The sequence below is a fragment of the Notothenia rossii genome, assembly GCF_949606895.1.
Source record: "Notothenia rossii genome assembly, chromosome: 8".
Classification (NCBI taxonomy): domain Eukaryota; kingdom Metazoa; phylum Chordata; class Actinopteri; order Perciformes; family Nototheniidae; genus Notothenia; species Notothenia rossii.
In genome coordinates, this window is record NC_136906.1 from 35,390,008 (window position 1) to 35,408,784 (window position 18,777).

Here is an 18,777-nt window from a genome sequence, read left to right on the forward strand (position 1 = left end):
TGTATTCTACTCATTTAGATGCCACATAAGCATCAGTAAGTTAATGTTGCGATTTTTGTAGACATTTCAAACATTGATTTATTAAAGGCCGGACTCATATTTGCCTTCAAATGTTATGCATGGATGCTATATTAATGTTTAGCACACATGCACATTTTGGAGTTAAAACAAAGACACAACAGAGTAACCTGTATGTATGTTGTCTGATAAGCTGAAGTCACATTCATTAAAACCTTTCTATACTTTATAATTGAATGGAAAGCTTGCACATCCTTGCTTAATGTAATATAGTGCTACAGAGCCCAAGTCCCAGTGTAATGAATATAAGACTAAAACATATCCACTCAGTAGCAAGCAATGTAAGATGTAATCAGTCCATTAGCAGACACAGCAACATCCCGAAGGAATGGCAGAGAAGCTAAGATTTTGAATAAAAGCATGTGTAGACTCTGAAACTTCTGTGATTTCTCAGTAGGAAACACTAAATGTGCTTATGTCACACAGTGGAAATGAGTAGAAAATACTGAAGAAAATAAGTTAGGAAGGGTGTATTTACAGTTTTTCCTTAATTCTCCAGATTATCAAGATATTCAATAACATTTTGCATAATTTCCACATATCTTGCAGCCCTAGTCAAAACCAATCATACTTTTTTCGATACGCTATGTACACTTCCCATTCACACTTAATTTTGGGAACTACACTATAATGGGACATTGTAATGTAATGTTAATCTTTACATACTTGGTTCACAAAACTGAGGCTGGCCATTTTCATCCACCACCACAGCAGTTGTAGGGGGAATGGGCTCCAGAAATCCATTGAACACAGCCTCTCTGTCATGGAAGACATTCCTCTTGTGAGCCTCAATGTCACAGGTTGCACAGAGGAACTCCATGTCGAGTGGAACACAGTCCAGGCACCTAATAGCCGCTTCTTCTGCACAGCATTTGTGGCACTTCTGAATGGCTATTCTCTCAGCTGAGAGTTTTGCATTAAAAAGCATTGGCCTAGCAGTTTTCATTCTCACATCTGTGAGAAGCTGCCTTTGTGCCCAGGCAGAAACCGTTCCGTCTGTTGGCCCCAGAACCTGGACTGCAGTTAGGGTGTCCCTTAACTCTTGGAGATGTGTTTCTAAAAAATAAAACAGCTGTTAAGACACCCTAAAACTGGTATGATGGATATTAAAGACCCAGTGAAGTGCATGTTTTTGCACCAAAATGAAATGGCAGTTTCATTCCTTACATATCATTGTGCCTGTTCATGGCTAAAATAATTTTTAATAATTCATAATTAATGAATTAATGAATTATTAATTTTGCCTTCTGAGCCTAACGGAAGTTGCAGACGATAGTGGCTGTGACGTCACAAGATGTACCCAGTTGCGATTGTAAACATGGCGGAGACTCTGGAAAGTGATACTAGTGTGAGAGAAATTATTGATTTGGACAGCTTTTTGGACAGGATAGATGAGGAAAGTGATCAATCTGGTGCACTTTGAGGGCAACATTAAGAGATTTATGGATACAGCTCTCAACACTCATATGAAACATATATTTCAAAAATCAAAAAACATTGGAAGGATTTCTTAACCTATTTTATACAACTAATATTACATAGATGGAAATATTTGTTTACATAGATGACCAAACCCACTGAGATAACTTAGGCTACAGTTTACCTCCCTGAGCTGACGTTATCTCTCTCAGTCCCACAGGAGAGCACTCTCCCTCTCCTTATTGTTAAAACAGCTAATCTCCGTTAGTTCCGAGCTAGCACCAGATGCTAACGACAACCCTGTAACTCTCTCAGTCTCTCTTTCTCTGTCTCTCGAATCGACCAGTGGCCTTCATTTATCATGATCAATCAAAGAATCTACGAAACAATGACACCAGCCAGGCTCACCTTCATCTTTTGGGAACAGAAACATCGCCACTTCGGCAGACTTGACATTACTACAGCCAGCGGCAATGCATCGTTTCCCCTGTGTTTTTCATCCCTCTTTCTTCACTGTCGCCTCCATTGTCAGGTTTTCTCGATTGGCAATCACTTCCAGTCGACTCCGACACACTTTCCAGGAAAATACTAGCTCAAAAACGTTGAGAAATTCGACTTTGAAAAAGAGAAAAAACGAACGGTGGTGAATGTAAACAGTGCGGCGGCGTCCATCTCGTGACGTCACGCAGTAGATCGCAAGCCACGCCCACGAAGGCGAAGGTCGACTGCAGATTTCCCCGGCAAATTCAAAACTCGTCAAATTCGTTGCTATTCCAACATCTTTTGATATGGGTTCCAATAGACAATTTTGGTCATTACTATACGTATTAGCATAACAGATCATGCACAGGTGCACACTTCACCGGGTCTTTAAGGTAGTATACTGAAACACTTTTGAGTTGGAAAAATACATGCGGACTAATAATAGCAACATGCTATGAATCATTATATGCATCCAAAGCAATATTAGCAAGTGATACTTATACCAAATATGCATTCACTTGTCATGAAACAGTCAACACTCAATACTTTATTATGATTAACTAGATGAGTATAAAAATGGAAAAATTGGGAAAAACTGTAGTGCCAGTCAACTGCTGTTATAATCAATATACTCACCAAGACTACCAAACTCTTGATGTTCTAGCTGAAGGCCTTCCTCATGCACAGGATTGTCTCTTCTGGCTTGTGAAGCTGCAAAGACACTCATTTTTGCTTAACCCTTCAATCAATCTAAAATTACACCAATTAATTGTAATATGAAAATGCTCTGTAAGGACTGCAGGTAATGAAACTAAGAACATATTACCACAGCATCACAATGACAATTTACATTTGCCATACTTTTATCCAAATCGAGGTACACAAGTTCAAAAATACAACACAAGCAAGGATTATCAGTCACAGGCTCTTACAATATCTTGATTTAATTTGAAAATGTTTTAAACATTGCAACAGATTTGTCAAGAGGTATCTTTACATTACATAATTTCTTACTGTGTACACCAAAATAACTTTGTTATGAATTATCTTTATTCTTAGATTTAGAAATCATGATATAGTAAAGAACAAACCTGATGCGGAGCGTTGAGTTTCCCGTTGTCTCTCACGTCTGCGTGTGACCACTGGATTAGAAAGGGGTCTCTTCCTGCTTTTTCTTTTCTTTTTCGGAGGGATGGCAGGGGTTTCAGTAGCCTATATTTTTTCAGAGGTTGAGATCAACAACAAAGTTTTAATACAACATAAGACAGCAGCTCTTATATTTGAGCAATTATTTAATGGTTGCATAAAAAGGTCTAACGGACCCTTTACATGACATCAATAAAAAGCAATAGAAATGATTATATTACAGACTTGGGTATTTGCTTATCATGAAAAGCCTCACCCTGGCCTCATGGACAAGAGCCTCGCTAATCAATGCTGCCATGTGCATCCTGGCCTCATTGGGATCCTCAAAGACCCTCACTTCACGGTTGAGGGACATGGCTTACAAAGAGAGAGTGAGTGATTAAAAGAGAAAGTGAGAGAGAGTGATTGAAAAAGAGAAGGTGAGAGAGTGATTGAAAGAGAAAGTGAGAGAGTGATAGAAAGAGAGACAGTGAGAGAGAGAGTGGCTCTTAAAAGTGCCTTTGGTTTTATGTGTGTGTGTGTGTGGATATGTGTGTGTTGGTGATATAGAGTTGTAAAGAAGCTGTAAAACAGGAAAAATAAAAACATGATTAGGATTATTTAGAATAACAGTAACATCTGTGCATTACTCTATTATGCGATAATAATTTTGTATAATTTATACTGTGCATATTGTTATATTATGAGGGACATGGCATACAAACAATACTGACACAATATACAAACAATACACAAAATGAAGAGAGTGCAAAAATAATTAATCTGTGTATTACTCTATTATGCAATAATAATTTAGTATAATTTATATATCTTATATCTTCTACTATATATTTTAATTGTACAATGTAACAATCCCAATGTCCCCACTGGCCAGTCAAATCCTCTGGAAAAACTCCAGGTCCACATTTCTGTTCCACTCCATCGCCGATTCCACTATTACAACTCTGTGTTGAAAGCTGTCTTTACAACACATGAGCAAATACAAGCATTTAAACATATTTTTCTAGCAAGCACCTCCACTATCCAACTGTGCCGGGGACAGCTAATGTCATTTAGCTGTATAAACTATAAATGCTATCCAGCTACAAACTTTGACCGGAAAGCCGGAGGCTAGCTGAACGTGGCCGCTAGCTTACGCGTAGCCTATTGTAAAAGCTAAACACACTACAAAACTCAACATAATATCCAGGAATGAAACGCTATACAGACTGTGCTACAGTGGAATAAATAAAAGCAATATCATTTCGTGTTTTAAAGAAATAAACTCCCCTTGATTTTAGATACTTACTGTAGTCCGTTGTGAGATGAAATGAATGAAAGTGACGTGATCGTGGGCAACGCCACGTGGCTATGTCACTGCCATCAAGCGCGACATAACGTTGCCGTGGTAACGACGGCATCTTCTTCTGGTTTATCGTTGTTATAAAAAAAATGATTATTATTACTATTAATGATCAAATATTAATGTAATTGTCTTTTAAATAACGTAAACTAAAGGGAACAATCTATTTGAGACAGCTGAAGCTCTGGCCTTCCTTAAAAAATAACTAATCTAATAAAAATGCACCGTTTTTTGAGAACAAACATTGGTAAATAATGCACCATAATGCATTCTGACGAAAAATGAAAATTATTATGAATACAAATAAAATAAAAAAAGCCTCCCGTGAGATACTACAAGCTATAAAGTAGATTTTTAAAACGTTATATAGAATAAAAAGTTCACTGCCGTACGTTGTAGAAATGCGTGTGTGCACCACGACAAAGGAGCCTCATTCACTTTACATTGGGGTTGTTTGCGTGGTACCGACACGCAAATATAAAAGATTCCGTGACTCCACCACGCAATGCGGTGTTAAGGAGTCGTGGAGGAGTCACGCATTCTGGTGAGATCAGGTTGGCCTGCCTTTCTTCCTTCGACTCTCCCTGAACTGCCTGATCTTTTAATGTTCAATGTTAACCATTTGTGCAGATAGCATTAAGTAGACCGCTGATGCTAATGTGGCGTTAGCCTACCTCCCGCCCCCTTAGCACCTGGTGGAGGGGGCGATAGGCTACTCTTTGAATGTTTCACAAAATACTTACCATCATGACTACTCTTACTGTTTAACCTTTTGGTTTACTTCATGTTAAGGCTAATACAAATGACAACGCTAAGTAATGTAATGTAATGCTAACTAACATGCTCGCTACTAGCTAGGTAGCTAACTTGACTATGTTCCATGCAAAACATGTATATTACCTGATATGTTTGGTCCAACGACTCCTGGTCTTTTCATCAGACGGGAAGCGATAGAACGAGCAAGTGGTATGATCACTTTTGTGATTACAACCTGGTAAAAAGCACACAGGCATCTTGTAAAAGTGAATTTATTGGAGCAATCTCTTATATTTATTGGAGGGAATAAATCAGTCTTCTTCTTCTTCTTCTTCTTTTCTTTAATGGCGAATCGCTTCCACTTGGAGCATATATCGCCACCTACTGTTTAGTTATTAAATGTTCATACTAAATCCTTGTCCTCAGACCAGTGCTTTTGAGGAATTTGAAGATCAGCTTGTTTGCTTCATTTCTTGATTTACTTTCAAATATTGCCTTGAAATCCATGTCCTTGATGTTGAGTTGTTCCAGTGCAGTTTTCAGAATGAATCTTTGTCTGTTATAGTCCGGGCAGCTAAAAAATACATGATGTATTGTCTCTGGTTGTTGGCAACCATCACAATTGCCATTTGGATGTTTTCCAATCAGATGCAGTGATGAGTTTAGTCCAGAGTGTCCCAATTTTATCCTGCTGTTGATGCTCTGCTCTCTTCTACTACTCCCCCAAGTGCTTCCTGTTCCTACTTCCCTTTATATCTGATATAAATGTCTTCCTTTGGTGTTACTGTCCCATAGTTTTTGCCATTGTTGCTTGATAACCACTTCAGTAAAAGATTTGACTTCTGCTCTACTGATGGGTACCATAATATCAATCTGGTTTGCTTTCAAACCACATTTTGCCAGTTGATCCACTACTTCATTCCCTCTAATGCCCACATGCGCTGGAACCCACACAAATTGAACAACAATTCCCAGCTGAACTAACCTAAACATGCTTTGTAAAATTTCATGTAAAATATCCTGACGACATTCTGAAGAGAAGTTGTTTATACTCTCCAGAGCTGCACTGGAGTCAGAGCAAATGACCACTCGCATTGGCTGTATTTCCTCTACCCACTGAAGTGCTAGAGAGATAGCCATCATCTCTACTGTATATACTGCAATGTGATCACTTGTACGCTTTCCCACTTTGACTTTTAACTCAGGAACATAAAATGCACAACTCGTTAGACCATTTTCTGGATTTTTGGATCCATCAGTAAATATTTTTATAAAGTGCCCATATTGTTCATGTAGAACAGTGTTCACATAAGCCTGTACATTGAATTTGTTTTTCATTGAATGTACCCGTTTCAATAGTGATAAATCTACTATAGGATGAGGTAGCAACCATGGTGGAACAGCTGATAACAACACCGTCGGACTAATATTCCATTCCTTAACTTTGAATTCCTTACATATTTCGGAAACACAAAAACAAAAACTTTCTTTTTTTATTTTGTTACTTTCCCAACTTGTTTGTAAAGTTTGTTTAGTAGGGTGAGTATCTTTATGACCCTGTAGATTTGCCCAGTAATTAACAATTAACTGCTTTCTCCTCAAAGAAATAGGTACTTCTCCGACCTCTACCCGAAGTGCCGACACTGGTGTAGATCTTTAGTGCTTGTGCCTGGACTCTATCTAATTTTTGAAGAGAAGAGTATGCAGCTGACCCATACACTATTAGTCCGTATTCTATGGCTGATCTTATTAAGGCCGTGTATACGTTCCTCAAAGCAGCTTTATCAGCCCCCCACTTAGTGCCTGCCAAGCACCTCATAACATTTAAAACCCTTTTACATTTATCTACGACTTTATCAATGTGAGTACTCCATGTGACTCTCTCGTCCAACCATATTCCCAGAAATTTAAATGTCTTCACTTTCTTTAGATCTTGTCCATAAAGTTTTAACCTAACCTCCTCACCTATCCTTTTCCTCGTAAAAAATAAAGTTTCAGTTTTTTCCACCGACAATCTAAACCCCCATGTCAGAAACCAGCTTTCAATTTCCCTAATGGCTTCCTGAATCTTAGCTACAATATATTTTACATTTCTGCCCCTTTTCCAAATAGCTCCATCATCTGCAAAAAGTGACTTACCAATATCAGATCCTACTTGTGTATATATATCATTGATCATGATAGAAAATAAAAGAGGACTGATGACACTCCCCTGCGGGGTTCCATTTTCAACTTCATGCCTTCGAGAATATGACTTGCCAACTCGGACTCTGATGGCACGGCCAAACAAAAAATCCATAATCCAATTATATACATTACCTCCCAGACCCATAATGTCCAGTTTTATTAATAATCCTTCCTTCCACATCATATCGTAAGCTTTTTCCACATCAAAGAATACAGCTACAACACACTCCTTGTTCGCTTGGGCTTTCCTGACTTCAGACTCCAGGCACAGCAGTGGATCTAAAGTACTCCGCCCTCTTCTAAACCCACTCTGATAAGGAGTCATTAGTTCATTTTTCTCGATGTAGTATGTTAGCCTTTCTGTTATCATTCTTTCCATAACTTTACACAAGTGTGATGTCAGAGCTATAGGTCTATAACTGCCTGGACTGGTTGGATCTTTCCCAGGTTTCCTAATAGGAATAATGACTGACTCTTTCCATATTATTGGCAGCTTCCCTTTCTCCCAGATCTTATTGTACATCTCCAGCAGCTTTCCTAATGCAAAATCACTTAATTTGGTCAACATTATATAACATACATTATCTTTCCCAGGAGCAGTCATTTTACACTTACTTAATGCTCTTCTCAACTCTTGAATAGAGAAAGGTATATTTACAACACTCTGCGACGAATGTCTTTCTTCATATACATTAGGATGCTCATCTAACACTTCCTGCCTCCTGATCTTACCTTCTTCTGTCAAATTTTCCGAAGAATGAACTTTGACAACATTTTCAGCTAGAATTTCTGCCTTCTCCAAAGCACCAGTGGCAACTTCCCCTCCATTCTCTAATACTGGCAGGTTACTCTGATGTCTTATTCCCCTCATCTTCTTAATCATTCCCCATACTTTATCTAATGGTGTAGTTCTCCCAATACTTGAACAGAATCCTCTCCAACACTCACTTTTTGCTCTTTTAACAATGTTCCTTACCTGAGCCTGTGCCTTTTTATATTCTAATAAATTATGTAATGAATGTGTCTTTCTTAGCTTTCCAAACAGCCTGATTTTGTTTCGGATTGCATCATTACAGTCTTTGTTCCACCACGGTACCATCTTAACACATTTACCAAGTTTCCCAGTTTTATTCCCAATAGTTTGATTAGCGCTTTTAATTATATTTGAAGTAAATTGCTAATTTATTTCATCAATACTTTCTGCCATATCAATCTGATCCAATTCATTATCGCACAATTTAGCAAACATCTCCCAATTTGCTTTAGAAAAAGTCCATCTCATGATACCGTCTAGCTCAAACACATGATTTATATCAAACTTGATTATAATCGGAAGATGATCACTCCCAATACTGTTATTTGTCAATACTTCCCAACTGCTACCAGAAGCTAATTCACTTGTTACAAGAGTTAGGTCGATCGCAGACTCTGTTCCATCTCTAAAATTGATCCTTGTACCTTGCCCATTATTTAAACAAACTAATTCCTTTGCCTCCATTAAATCCTCCACCACCTGTCCGTTGTAATCTGTTGATCTCCCTCCCCACATTGTATTATGTGCATTAAAATCACCACACCATATTATTTCATTTCCTTGGCTTGTCTAATTCCTCTATTTTGAGTTTATTACATGGATTATAAAAATTCAGCACACTAATTTTCCTTTTATTAATCCAAACTTCTACACCCACTATTTCTAAATCATGACTGTTCTTAAAAGTTAGCTTACTATAAGACATGACTTCTCTGATAAAGATTGCACATCCCCCTCCCTGGCCATCATTTTTATCTTGTCTTATAGCAGTATATCCCCCAATTATGAAGTCCAAATGAGTCTTCAGCCATGTTTCTTGAATACAAATAACGTCTGGTTTTTCTTTTAACTGATATATATAGGTCTTGAATTCTTGTCCATTTGCAATAAGGCTTCTAGCATTCCATTGCAGAATGAGAAAAACCATTCATCTACTCAATCTGTGAATCATCATTATTGGTGGCTAGCATTTCATGTATCATTTCAACGGTTATATCCTTTATCCCCAAAAATTCACCTGCTGCCTCCACTATTGTTTTCAGTCTTGACCTCTTTTTTGTCTGTTGTAACGCAACATTCACCACTTTTCCAATAAAGGCCACAAACTTGTACTTATTGACAATCAATGCATCCTCTCCTATCACACACTTATGTGAACACTTTGTGGGGCTTTCCTTTGCCTGTGGGATAAATCAGTCTTCTTCTTCTTCTTTGCTTTAATTGCGAGATCTTCTTCTTCTTTGCTTTGCGAGTCGCAACCAGTCTTTGAGCATTATCGCCTATGACATCACTTACGCGACCCAGAATGCATTTGGGATTTGTAGTCTTTCTAGTTGCGTATTTTTCATAGTCTTATATTTCAACAGTTTTACGACAAACTGTGACTTTTTTTACATGGAAATGATTGCTTAAGATTGACAAACATCATATGTGTCATTCGTGGCACAATTCAAACGGGATCAAAAAATAACTTTTCTCTCTCCATTGACTTCAATGTATAATTTTCCGCTTCCGGGGTCCCATGGAGGCTCCCGGAAGTGGATGGACTTCGCCTCTCTATATACTTAGGACTTAACAAAAAAACTATTTAAAACTCAGTTAATGGGGTTAATTTTTAAATTGCTTCAGTTTATCATCGTAACAGATCTAAACGTTCCGATTCATTTTACAATATATCAATAAATGGTATTCTTCTACAAACAAAAAACAAAACAATGAATACATTTAAAGAAACCAATAATAGTAGGCCTATACTACGTTATTCAAAATGAACATTCACTTTAGATAATAACACCGGTATAATAAACGGAGCGCTCTCTTTTCCTCTCTCTCCCTCTCCTGACAGCCCGTCAGTATCTCATGCAGCTCGCTACTCCAGTAATGAGTGACCCGACAGTGAAGAATAAACATTATGTATAACTAGTTTAGCTAGTTCCAGAGGTAGATAAAAGATCTAAGTGTGTTTGGTCTAACTTGAAACGTGTGTTTTGCTCCGCTCATCGATCCGTTACAGCGGCTGAGTTTCAGGTGATCACGGAGCTGCGTGACCTAAACAATAAGTGTTGCTTGGCAACGGGGTGTGGCGGCAAAGTATATATTTTTTCTCTCAAGTTTGAGATGTTTTTTACCCTCAACCAGCGCCGTATAGACCGAGAGTTACGTCATCTCCGTTCACTCCAATAGAGAACCGCAGTGACGCGTCGTAAAACCCGGAAGTAAGTTAGAATTTTTAGCATTTCCGGTTCCTTCCTCAAAAAGCAATGCATTTTTTCCATAGGGTTTTGGAAAATAGCTCAAAATAAGGTCTGCGGTTGACACAGATTTAAGAGATAAATCACGTTTTGTTCTACAACATTAAATACATGAGCAGTGACCCCACTGGGGATTTTTGAAGAGTTTACGTGTCTGAAAAACGATGGTTGTTACCGAATGGCTGAATAGGACTACAGAAATTGTCGAGGCCGTTGTACGTCATTACGCCGAACACGTAAACACTCCCGCTAAGTTTGTGTTCCCCTGTGTTCTGCTTGAAAGCAAGTACCTGCCTATCTTTAGTATCTGTATATCTATATCTGACCATTAGAATCTGTATTTTTGAAATTGTAGTTTTTAACACCGTAGTTTTACAAATTATAGAATAATTAATTACCAGTGTTTACCAAATTTTTTCCAGTTCGTTTCGTTAGCTAACGTTAGCTAAAGCTAGCGCTACTAGTTAGCTACGCAATGGTTTGTTGCTTTGCTCCGGGTTGCAGCTACAGGTCTTCGCATGAAACGTGCTTGTTCTATCGTTTCCCGGCCAATGTTTTCCAAAGGAGAGTCTGGATTCGTGCCATGAGGTAAGCTGACGTTACATTTTTGTCCATGTCACGGTGAAATGTAAATAATGGGTAGTGACTGTATCGCCGTTATAGAGATGGCGCTGCTGAAAAGACCGCAACATAAGTAAAGATAATGAATACATCCTATTAAAACCTGTGTGGCTTATATGGTAAGTCTTATTAGTACAATGTCACGTTAAATATACTCACATCAGAGTTCCCGTTAGCCGGCAAATCTAAATCTCTCCGGTCAAAATAATTTCCCTTTAGCGCAATACCACTTCAGTTGCGCCACTTATGTGTCAGACAAGAAGAATATGTGACAGACAAGAATAGTCAATTGTAATGTCTAACACTTAATGTGGAGAAAGAGATGTGCTGTATGGGTTGATTGTGCGTTGGTAATGCCTCGGGGTTCCGGTGGGCATGTAAACAAATGCATAATGCTGCGCTATACTTTGTGGCCTCACCCAGTTGCATAGCGACACTTATTGTTTAGGTGTCTTTTAATAAGCAGGTAGTCATATCATTAGCTAGAACTAGCTAGATCTGATCGATATGGACATAAACGCGAGTGAAGTCTAATCTGAAGGGAGAGAGAGATCAGCTGCTGCTGACGAGTCGACACGCAGCTCCGCATGATCACATGCAGCGGTGAGCGGAACAAAACGCACACTTCAGGTTAGAATATCACACGTAGCTATTTTAATTACCTCTCAAACTACCTAAACTAGTTATAGATAGGTTTAGTTTTACTGTCGGGTCACTCATTACTGGATCCGCGAGCTGCATAATACTGGAATAATAGATTGCCCGATCGGGCAACCAGTAGGTGAGGCTTCATTGCCCGAGCTAAATACTAGATGGCCCCGGGCCATCGGGCAGCCCTTAATGTCGAGCCCTGTGTATGTCTTAATGCTCTTACAGTATATGTGACGGTGTGACTTCCATGAAACTATATTTTATATCTTCCCAACAGACGAGCTGACAGGAAACCTAACACTCTAACAACCACAACATTGCGAAAGCGAGTAAATGTAAATTAAAAACAATTCACAATTTTTTTTATTTCTTCTTCCTTGCAGTGAGGTGAAGCTGACCTTGCACTTGGTGCCAGTAAGGATGTTCCTCACGCTGGCTGAATGTTTCTCCTTCCTTACTGACACAGAAGCCCTTGATTTGCAATGCTTCACTAATTGTCATTTCCCTGGCTCCGTAGGAAACTTTACCTCCAGAACAGCGGAAGACCCTACCAGACCATCTGGTGATGCCCCCAACAATCCTGATAGGGAGAGCCACAAATCTGACTCATGGACCTGCATCTGGGTTGCAGTGGTGAATGCCCTGACGCCCTCACATTCATTCATAGTCCCCCACTGTACAGACAAAACACCATCAAGGGCCTGTTGTTGCCCTAGCACCCTGGCAATAAAGGAAGCAGTCACACGCTTTGACCTCAGGACAGCTCCAAAGTTGCTGGCAGTCAACCTTCCTTTCCTGAACAAATGCTAGTTTGGGTTGGTTCGCTGACCAGTGGTAGCCAACTGAATTGCCCTCTGTTGCTCTTCAGACAATGCCATGCTTGCCACAATTGCCTCAGGTCCCTGATGCCCAACAGATTTGATAATTTCAGGAACAGTAAGTGTTTCCAAGCTATAGTGTTCCTCTTCTGGCTCGGGGGAGAGAAGCCAAGAAATTCATGAGAACCTGCCCCCGAGTCTGTCCCTCAGCCAGTCACGATCTTCGGAGGTGGGCTCTCTTGTCAGCGGGTTAAATTAGTTATTGGTTTCAACAGTCACATTAAAACAGTTACTAAATCAGCTTAATATCACCTAAAGAACATATCTAGGATTAAAAGACTAATGTCACAAAACGTGTCCATGCTTTTATCTTCAGTAGACTGGACTACTGCAATGGTGTCTTCACAGGTCTCACTAAAAAATCTATTAGAAAGCTGCAGCTGATTCAGAAAACCGCTGCTCGAGTCCTTACCAACACTAAGAAAGTGGATCACATCGCTCCAGTTCTGAAGTCTTTACACTGGCTTCCTGTGTGTCAAAAAATAGATTTCAAAATACTGCTGCTGTTTATAAAGCACTGAATGGTTTTGGACCAAAATGCATTTCTGACCTCCTGCTAAATGATGAACCATCCAGATCTCTCAGGTCTTCAGGGACTGGTCAGCTTTCTGTCGCCAGAGTCAGAACTAAACATGGTAAAGAAGCGTTCAATTATTATTCTCCAAATATCTGGAACAAACTCCCTGAAACCTGCAGGTCCGCTGCAACTCTTACTACTTTTAAATCCAGGCTGAAGACTTTTCTTTTTGTCGCTGCTTTTAATTGAACTATTCATATCTTAGACTGCACTGTAACTTTTATCCATGTATTTTTTCTTTTAATGTTTATTTTATTAGCTTTTCTTTTTAATGACTGATTTTAAATGCCATTTTCTTAATGTCTTTCATTTTTTGTAAAGCACTTTGAATTGCCTTGTGTTGAAAAGTGCTATATAAATAAACTTGCCTTGCCTAATAAAGATTTCATGTGACACATACAATTGATTTGTTGATGGGAATTAATGTGAATAAATTAACTCTAGGTTAACGGTACTCTTGCTATCACTACTCACCGACACTATAAACCTTGTCCCTCATGCTAGCCCTGACAACACCGGTAAGCACACCTTCATCTAGGCTGCACTGTAACGTGTCCTGACTTGTAGTGGTTCTCTCCTCTATCTACACTCTTCTTGTCATCTTTGTAAAACGATATCAGGCTGGTAATTGACACAACCATGACTTCTAGTTAAATTTAGTGTGGCTAAAATGAAAAGCTTTGTTAAAATATGCAAGCACGCGAAAGTCAAATTCAGCTTTATTGTCAAATATTCTACATGTGTTATACATCCAGAAATATCGTTTCCCACAGTGTGACATGTATACATAAAACAAAACAAAAAGGGCCTAGATAAACGTGGTATACATTAAACAAAACGGGCCTAGATAACCGGGGTATACAGTTTAAAATGTTAATATATATTTAAAGGGTTCAAAGTGCAGTTTCAGTGCAAGTCAGTTGAAACGATCTTCAGTTGGCGTGACGTAGAAGTCTTGCGACCCTGCTGCTGTACTGGCTTGTAGTTCGTTTATAGCATAACGTTAGCATTTCGCTTTTGGCGACTAGATTTATGATTCAAAAATTATAAAAGTAGGGTTGACATGTGGAGATTATCCCGCTGAACAAAACGTGATCCCTCTCTTAAATGTGTGTCAACCACAGACCTTATTTCGAGCTATTTTCCAAAATCCCATGAAGAATTTGCATTGGTTTTTCGCGAAAGAACCGGAAGAAGTTTACTTCCGGGTTTTACGACGCGTCACTGCGGTTCTCTATGGACCACATTTTACAGCAATGGCGGATCGTGGAGCCTCTCAATCGTTAGCGCCAAGGCTAGCAGAGCTGTAGAGTTGCAGCATAATAGACCGTTCGTGACGGACATTTAAAGGTAAGAAGAAGTTTAAAGATTTATATTGCGGATATTATAAGTACATCTGATTCAAATTAACATGTATATTAAAGGATGTCAGTGGATTATCCCTAAATTAGTAGATTTAGGGAACGTTTACAGATAACAGATAAAGCTAGGATACCGGATCAAGTTAGCAACACACGTTGAACAGCCTTTTAATTGTAAATTCCGTTCTCTTAATGTCATTTCGTCCAACGTTGTTGAATTAGAGAAGAGGGGCTTCTAAACGGGATTGTATTGTATTGGTTGGAGGGAGTTAAATATTAGATAAATATAACTTTGGTGCGTGTAAGAGTGAGTGTTTTTGAGCAGAGCCATATTGTGTCCTTGTGATTATGTTGATGATTACCTGTCTGTATAATGTTGCAGCTCAGCTGATTTTGGATTGATGGCAAAGGGAGAGAGACTTAAGTGAGAGTGAAAAGACAAGGTAAGTTTAATACTACTGTTTTATATAAGTAAGCATACTAAACATGTATTCTATCACTGTATTATATGAGTAATTTTGTTAGTAACCTACTGTATGGCAGGTGGAAGGGCAGTGATGTTACAGGTGGAGGAGCAAAACTGCAAGACTGCAAACTCACAAGACAGAGAAATCAAAGTTTGTTCTCCAAAGAATAGGTTGATTTCACTTCAATATTTTATTTCATATTTTCTAAAGATGTGGAAATGGCAAAAAAAAAAACTTGAGAGCTGTAACCAATACAACTGTAGCCTGCCGTCCACCCATTTCTGCTTCTGCTGGTGGTGGTTCCCACGGCTGAAGGCTGCTATCCACCTGCTGTTAGAGGCCTACTCCCACCTGTTGGGTGCTACTGTGCGGGGGAGGCCTGGTCTGGAGATACCGCGGAGAAACCGGAGTGTTGCCACACTGCTGCTTGCCTATTTCCTTGCTGCTGTCCTGACGTGGTTTTGCTTCGGGAACATCGTGGATGCTGTTGAGCTGGACTGGGAAAATGGCAAATGTCGTGTTTCTGCTGTGCCTTTTTTTGACTGTGCTGGACAAGGAGAAGTTTGCTAGTCATCCTGAAAATTCTGCTGGATTCGGGTCCGTTCTGCCGCCCGCAGTGGACATCCCCTGTACAGGTTCGGATGGGTTGCACAAACAATTGCTAGTTGCACTGTCGCGGACATTCATTTCGTCAAATGTCTGTCTTTCTCACATGCCTGCCACAATGGTCCTTCAGAATTGTTTTTTGAACTCTAATCTCACTTTTGCGATTTTTGCTGGTGACTCTAGAACAGCTGAAAATGTATGTGTGTTGATTAAGAGGAAAAGGTGCTTGGTATTTTTATTGTTGTTACTATCAGGAAATGTACAGCCAAATCCGGGTCCACCTGGTAGTTTTAGTCAAATAGCTACTCCTGCTGATTTTATTTCTAGATCGGGGTTAGTTTTAATTCATTTAAATGTGCGCAGTCTGTTACCTAAATTAGATTTTGTCCGTATTTGGGCGAGTTCAACTGATGCTGATGTCATTGTCTTATCAGAAACGTGGCTAGACAAATCGATCTTGGCCTCTGACATTTACATAAATGGTTACAATGTATATCGCACTGACCGTCCTAAAAAAGGTGGTGGCGTTGCCATTTATGTGAAAAATAAGTTTTGTGTAACAAAAATGGTTTCCAAATCTGTTAGTAAACAACTAGAATTTTTAGCTGTGAATGTCGAAGTAACAAAGGGTCAACAGGTCATGGTGGTGGGTTGCTACAGGGCCCCCTCGGCTGTCAAGGACTCCTTATCTTCATTGGCAAAACTGTTATCTCAACTTTCCTACAAGGAAATAGTGCTGCTTGGTGATTTTAATTGGGACTGGCTAACTTCTGTGTCAGAGGATTTAAAAAACCTGTGTACCTCTTTGAACATTACTCAGATTATAGACAGTCCTACTCGCCCAAATCCCCAAATAAGTCCCCAAATAAATCCTCCTTAATTGATCTCATTTGAACAAATGTTCCATATAAATACTCATCTGTGGGAGTATTTGCTAATGATGTGAGTGACCACTGTGTTGTAGCCACAATTAGGGACACTAAGGTCCAAAAAGTTAAACCACGCATCATCACAAAGAGAGATAAAAAACACTTAGTGGAGCAGGGTTTTTTACATGATCTGTTTGATTTTGATTGGGGAAAAATCGATCTGTGTGCTGATGTAGAAACTGCATGGTCTTATTTTTATCTTGGTTTTATAAAAATTATAGATAAACATGCACCTCTGCGTACATTTAGAGTGAAGGGACGAAACAATCCCTGGTTTTCTGCTGAACTGTCCAGTCTCCTTCATGAGAGAAACAATGCCTGGGCAAAGGCTAGGAAATCAGGCTCAGAGGTAGAATGGCTACGGTTTAGGCAGCTAAGGAATAGCTTTACTTCACATGTCAAAAGTGCTAAGTCAAAGTACTATTTGTCAGTTACCACAGAAAACCTGAATAATCCTAGGAAATTTTGGAAAGCCATAAAATCGATTTCCACTGGTGATATCCCAAATGAGCTACCTCCGTACCTCACCACAGCATCTGGCATTATATCAGACAGGGCCACCATGCTAAATTGCTTTAATAAGCATTTTGTCTCTTGTGGCTCTCTGTTTGATTCTGTCACTGACTGTGCTTCTGCTTCTGTGAACGCTCCAGTCCTTGACTCTGAACAATGTGGTCTGGAAAACCCTTTCAGTTTTACTCCTTTAACTGTTGGTATTGTCCATGAAGCTTTATCCAAGTTAGATCCTAGGAAACCGGCTGGCCCGGACAACGTAGAACCTTTCTTTTTAAAGATAGCTGCAGATTTTATTGCTCCACCTCTTACTTCTCTTTTTAACCTCTCCCTCAGCACAAATACAATTCCTAAAGTATGGAAGTCTGCTTATGTCCTGCCTCTACTGAAAGGAGGGGAGGCAACTATTTTAAATAACTATAGGCCAATCTCTAAATTGTCAGTTTTGGCTAAGGTGCTCGAACGACTTGTGAGTGAACAAGTAAAGGAGTTTTTATGTATAAATGATATCCTGTCTAAACATCAGTCAGGCTTCAGGAAGAAACATAGCACCATCACTGCAACAATGAAAGTGGTAAATGATATTACTAGTATGCTAGATAATAAACAGAGTTGTGCAGCTCCGTTTATTGACCTTTCCAAAGCGTTTGACACCGTTGATCATTGCGTCTTAAAACAGAGGCTACTCAGTACTGGCATATCCAGCCATGCAGTGGGGTGGTTTGTGAACTACCTCTCTGAAAGGTCCCAATGTGTTCACTTTGATGGGCTGTCTTCTGAGTGGTTAAACATTGCAAATGGTGTTCCTCAAGGTTCTGTTTTAGGTCCACTTTTATTCTCCATATATATCAACAGTTTAGGTGAAAATGTGGATGAAGCTACTTTACATTTTTATGCGGACGATACCGTGATGTATTGTGCAGGTCCCTCCATTCAGGAGGCGGTTGTTAAATTACAGGCTGTTTTTAACATTATTCAGACTCAGCTCTCTGAACTAAAGCTTCTTTTAAATGTGGATAAAACCAAGATAATGCTCTTTTCAAAAGCTAAAAAGACACCAGAGCCTGTTTTAGATATTGTATCAACGCAAGGAACACAACTTGAAGTTGTTGCCTGTTACAAATACCTTGGTATCTTGCTTGATGACTGTCTCTCTTTTAAACTTCATGTCAATAAGCTGCTTAAAAAACTGAGGGTTAGGCTAGGTTTCTTTTTCAGGAATAAGTCCTGTTTCTCACTTGAGGCCAGGAAAAGGCTAGTCACTGTGACCTTTTTACCTGTGCTGGACTATGGTGATCTGCTGTATATGAATGCACCTGCCAACTACCTGAGCAAACTAGATGCTGCGTATCATAGTGCTCTGAGATTTGTCACAAACTGTAAAGCGCTTACTCATCACTGTACATTGTATACCAAGGCAGGTTTACCATCACTCACTGTACGGAGGCTCAGTCACTGGTACACTTTTATCTATAAAG

General features: G+C 39.3%; 1 protein-coding gene and 1 long non-coding RNA gene across 9 annotated transcripts in view; one reads left to right on the forward strand and one right to left on the reverse strand.

Moving 5' to 3' along the window:
* LOC307014196 (uncharacterized protein) overlaps nt 1–18,777 on the forward strand; it is a 34,827-nt gene that overhangs the window by 5,896 nt on the left and 10,154 nt on the right. Inside the window, exon 4 of one of the 7 annotated variants that reach the window (XM_079642002.1) lies at nt 12,486–13,825. The exons of the other annotated variants lie outside the window; for them this stretch is intronic. Coding sequence (XP_079498128.1) covers nt 12,486–12,778 — 293 coding nt within the window. The 3' untranslated portion in view covers nt 12,779–13,825. Of the gene's footprint in view, nt 1–12,485; nt 13,826–18,777 lie in introns of those variants that run through there. 7 annotated transcript variants of the gene reach the window in all.
* LOC307014203 lies at nt 5–12,475 on the reverse strand. 2 transcript variants are annotated; one of them, XR_013801192.1, is made up of 3 exons: nt 3,383–12,475; nt 3,072–3,192; nt 5–2,691 (listed from the first exon to the last, which is right to left on the reverse strand). It is a non-coding gene; the product is annotated as an uncharacterized lncRNA (long non-coding RNA). The 2 variants fall into 2 exon arrangements; XR_013801193.1 differs by having other exon boundaries at nt 5–3,192; nt 3,383–3,688; nt 4,415–4,460.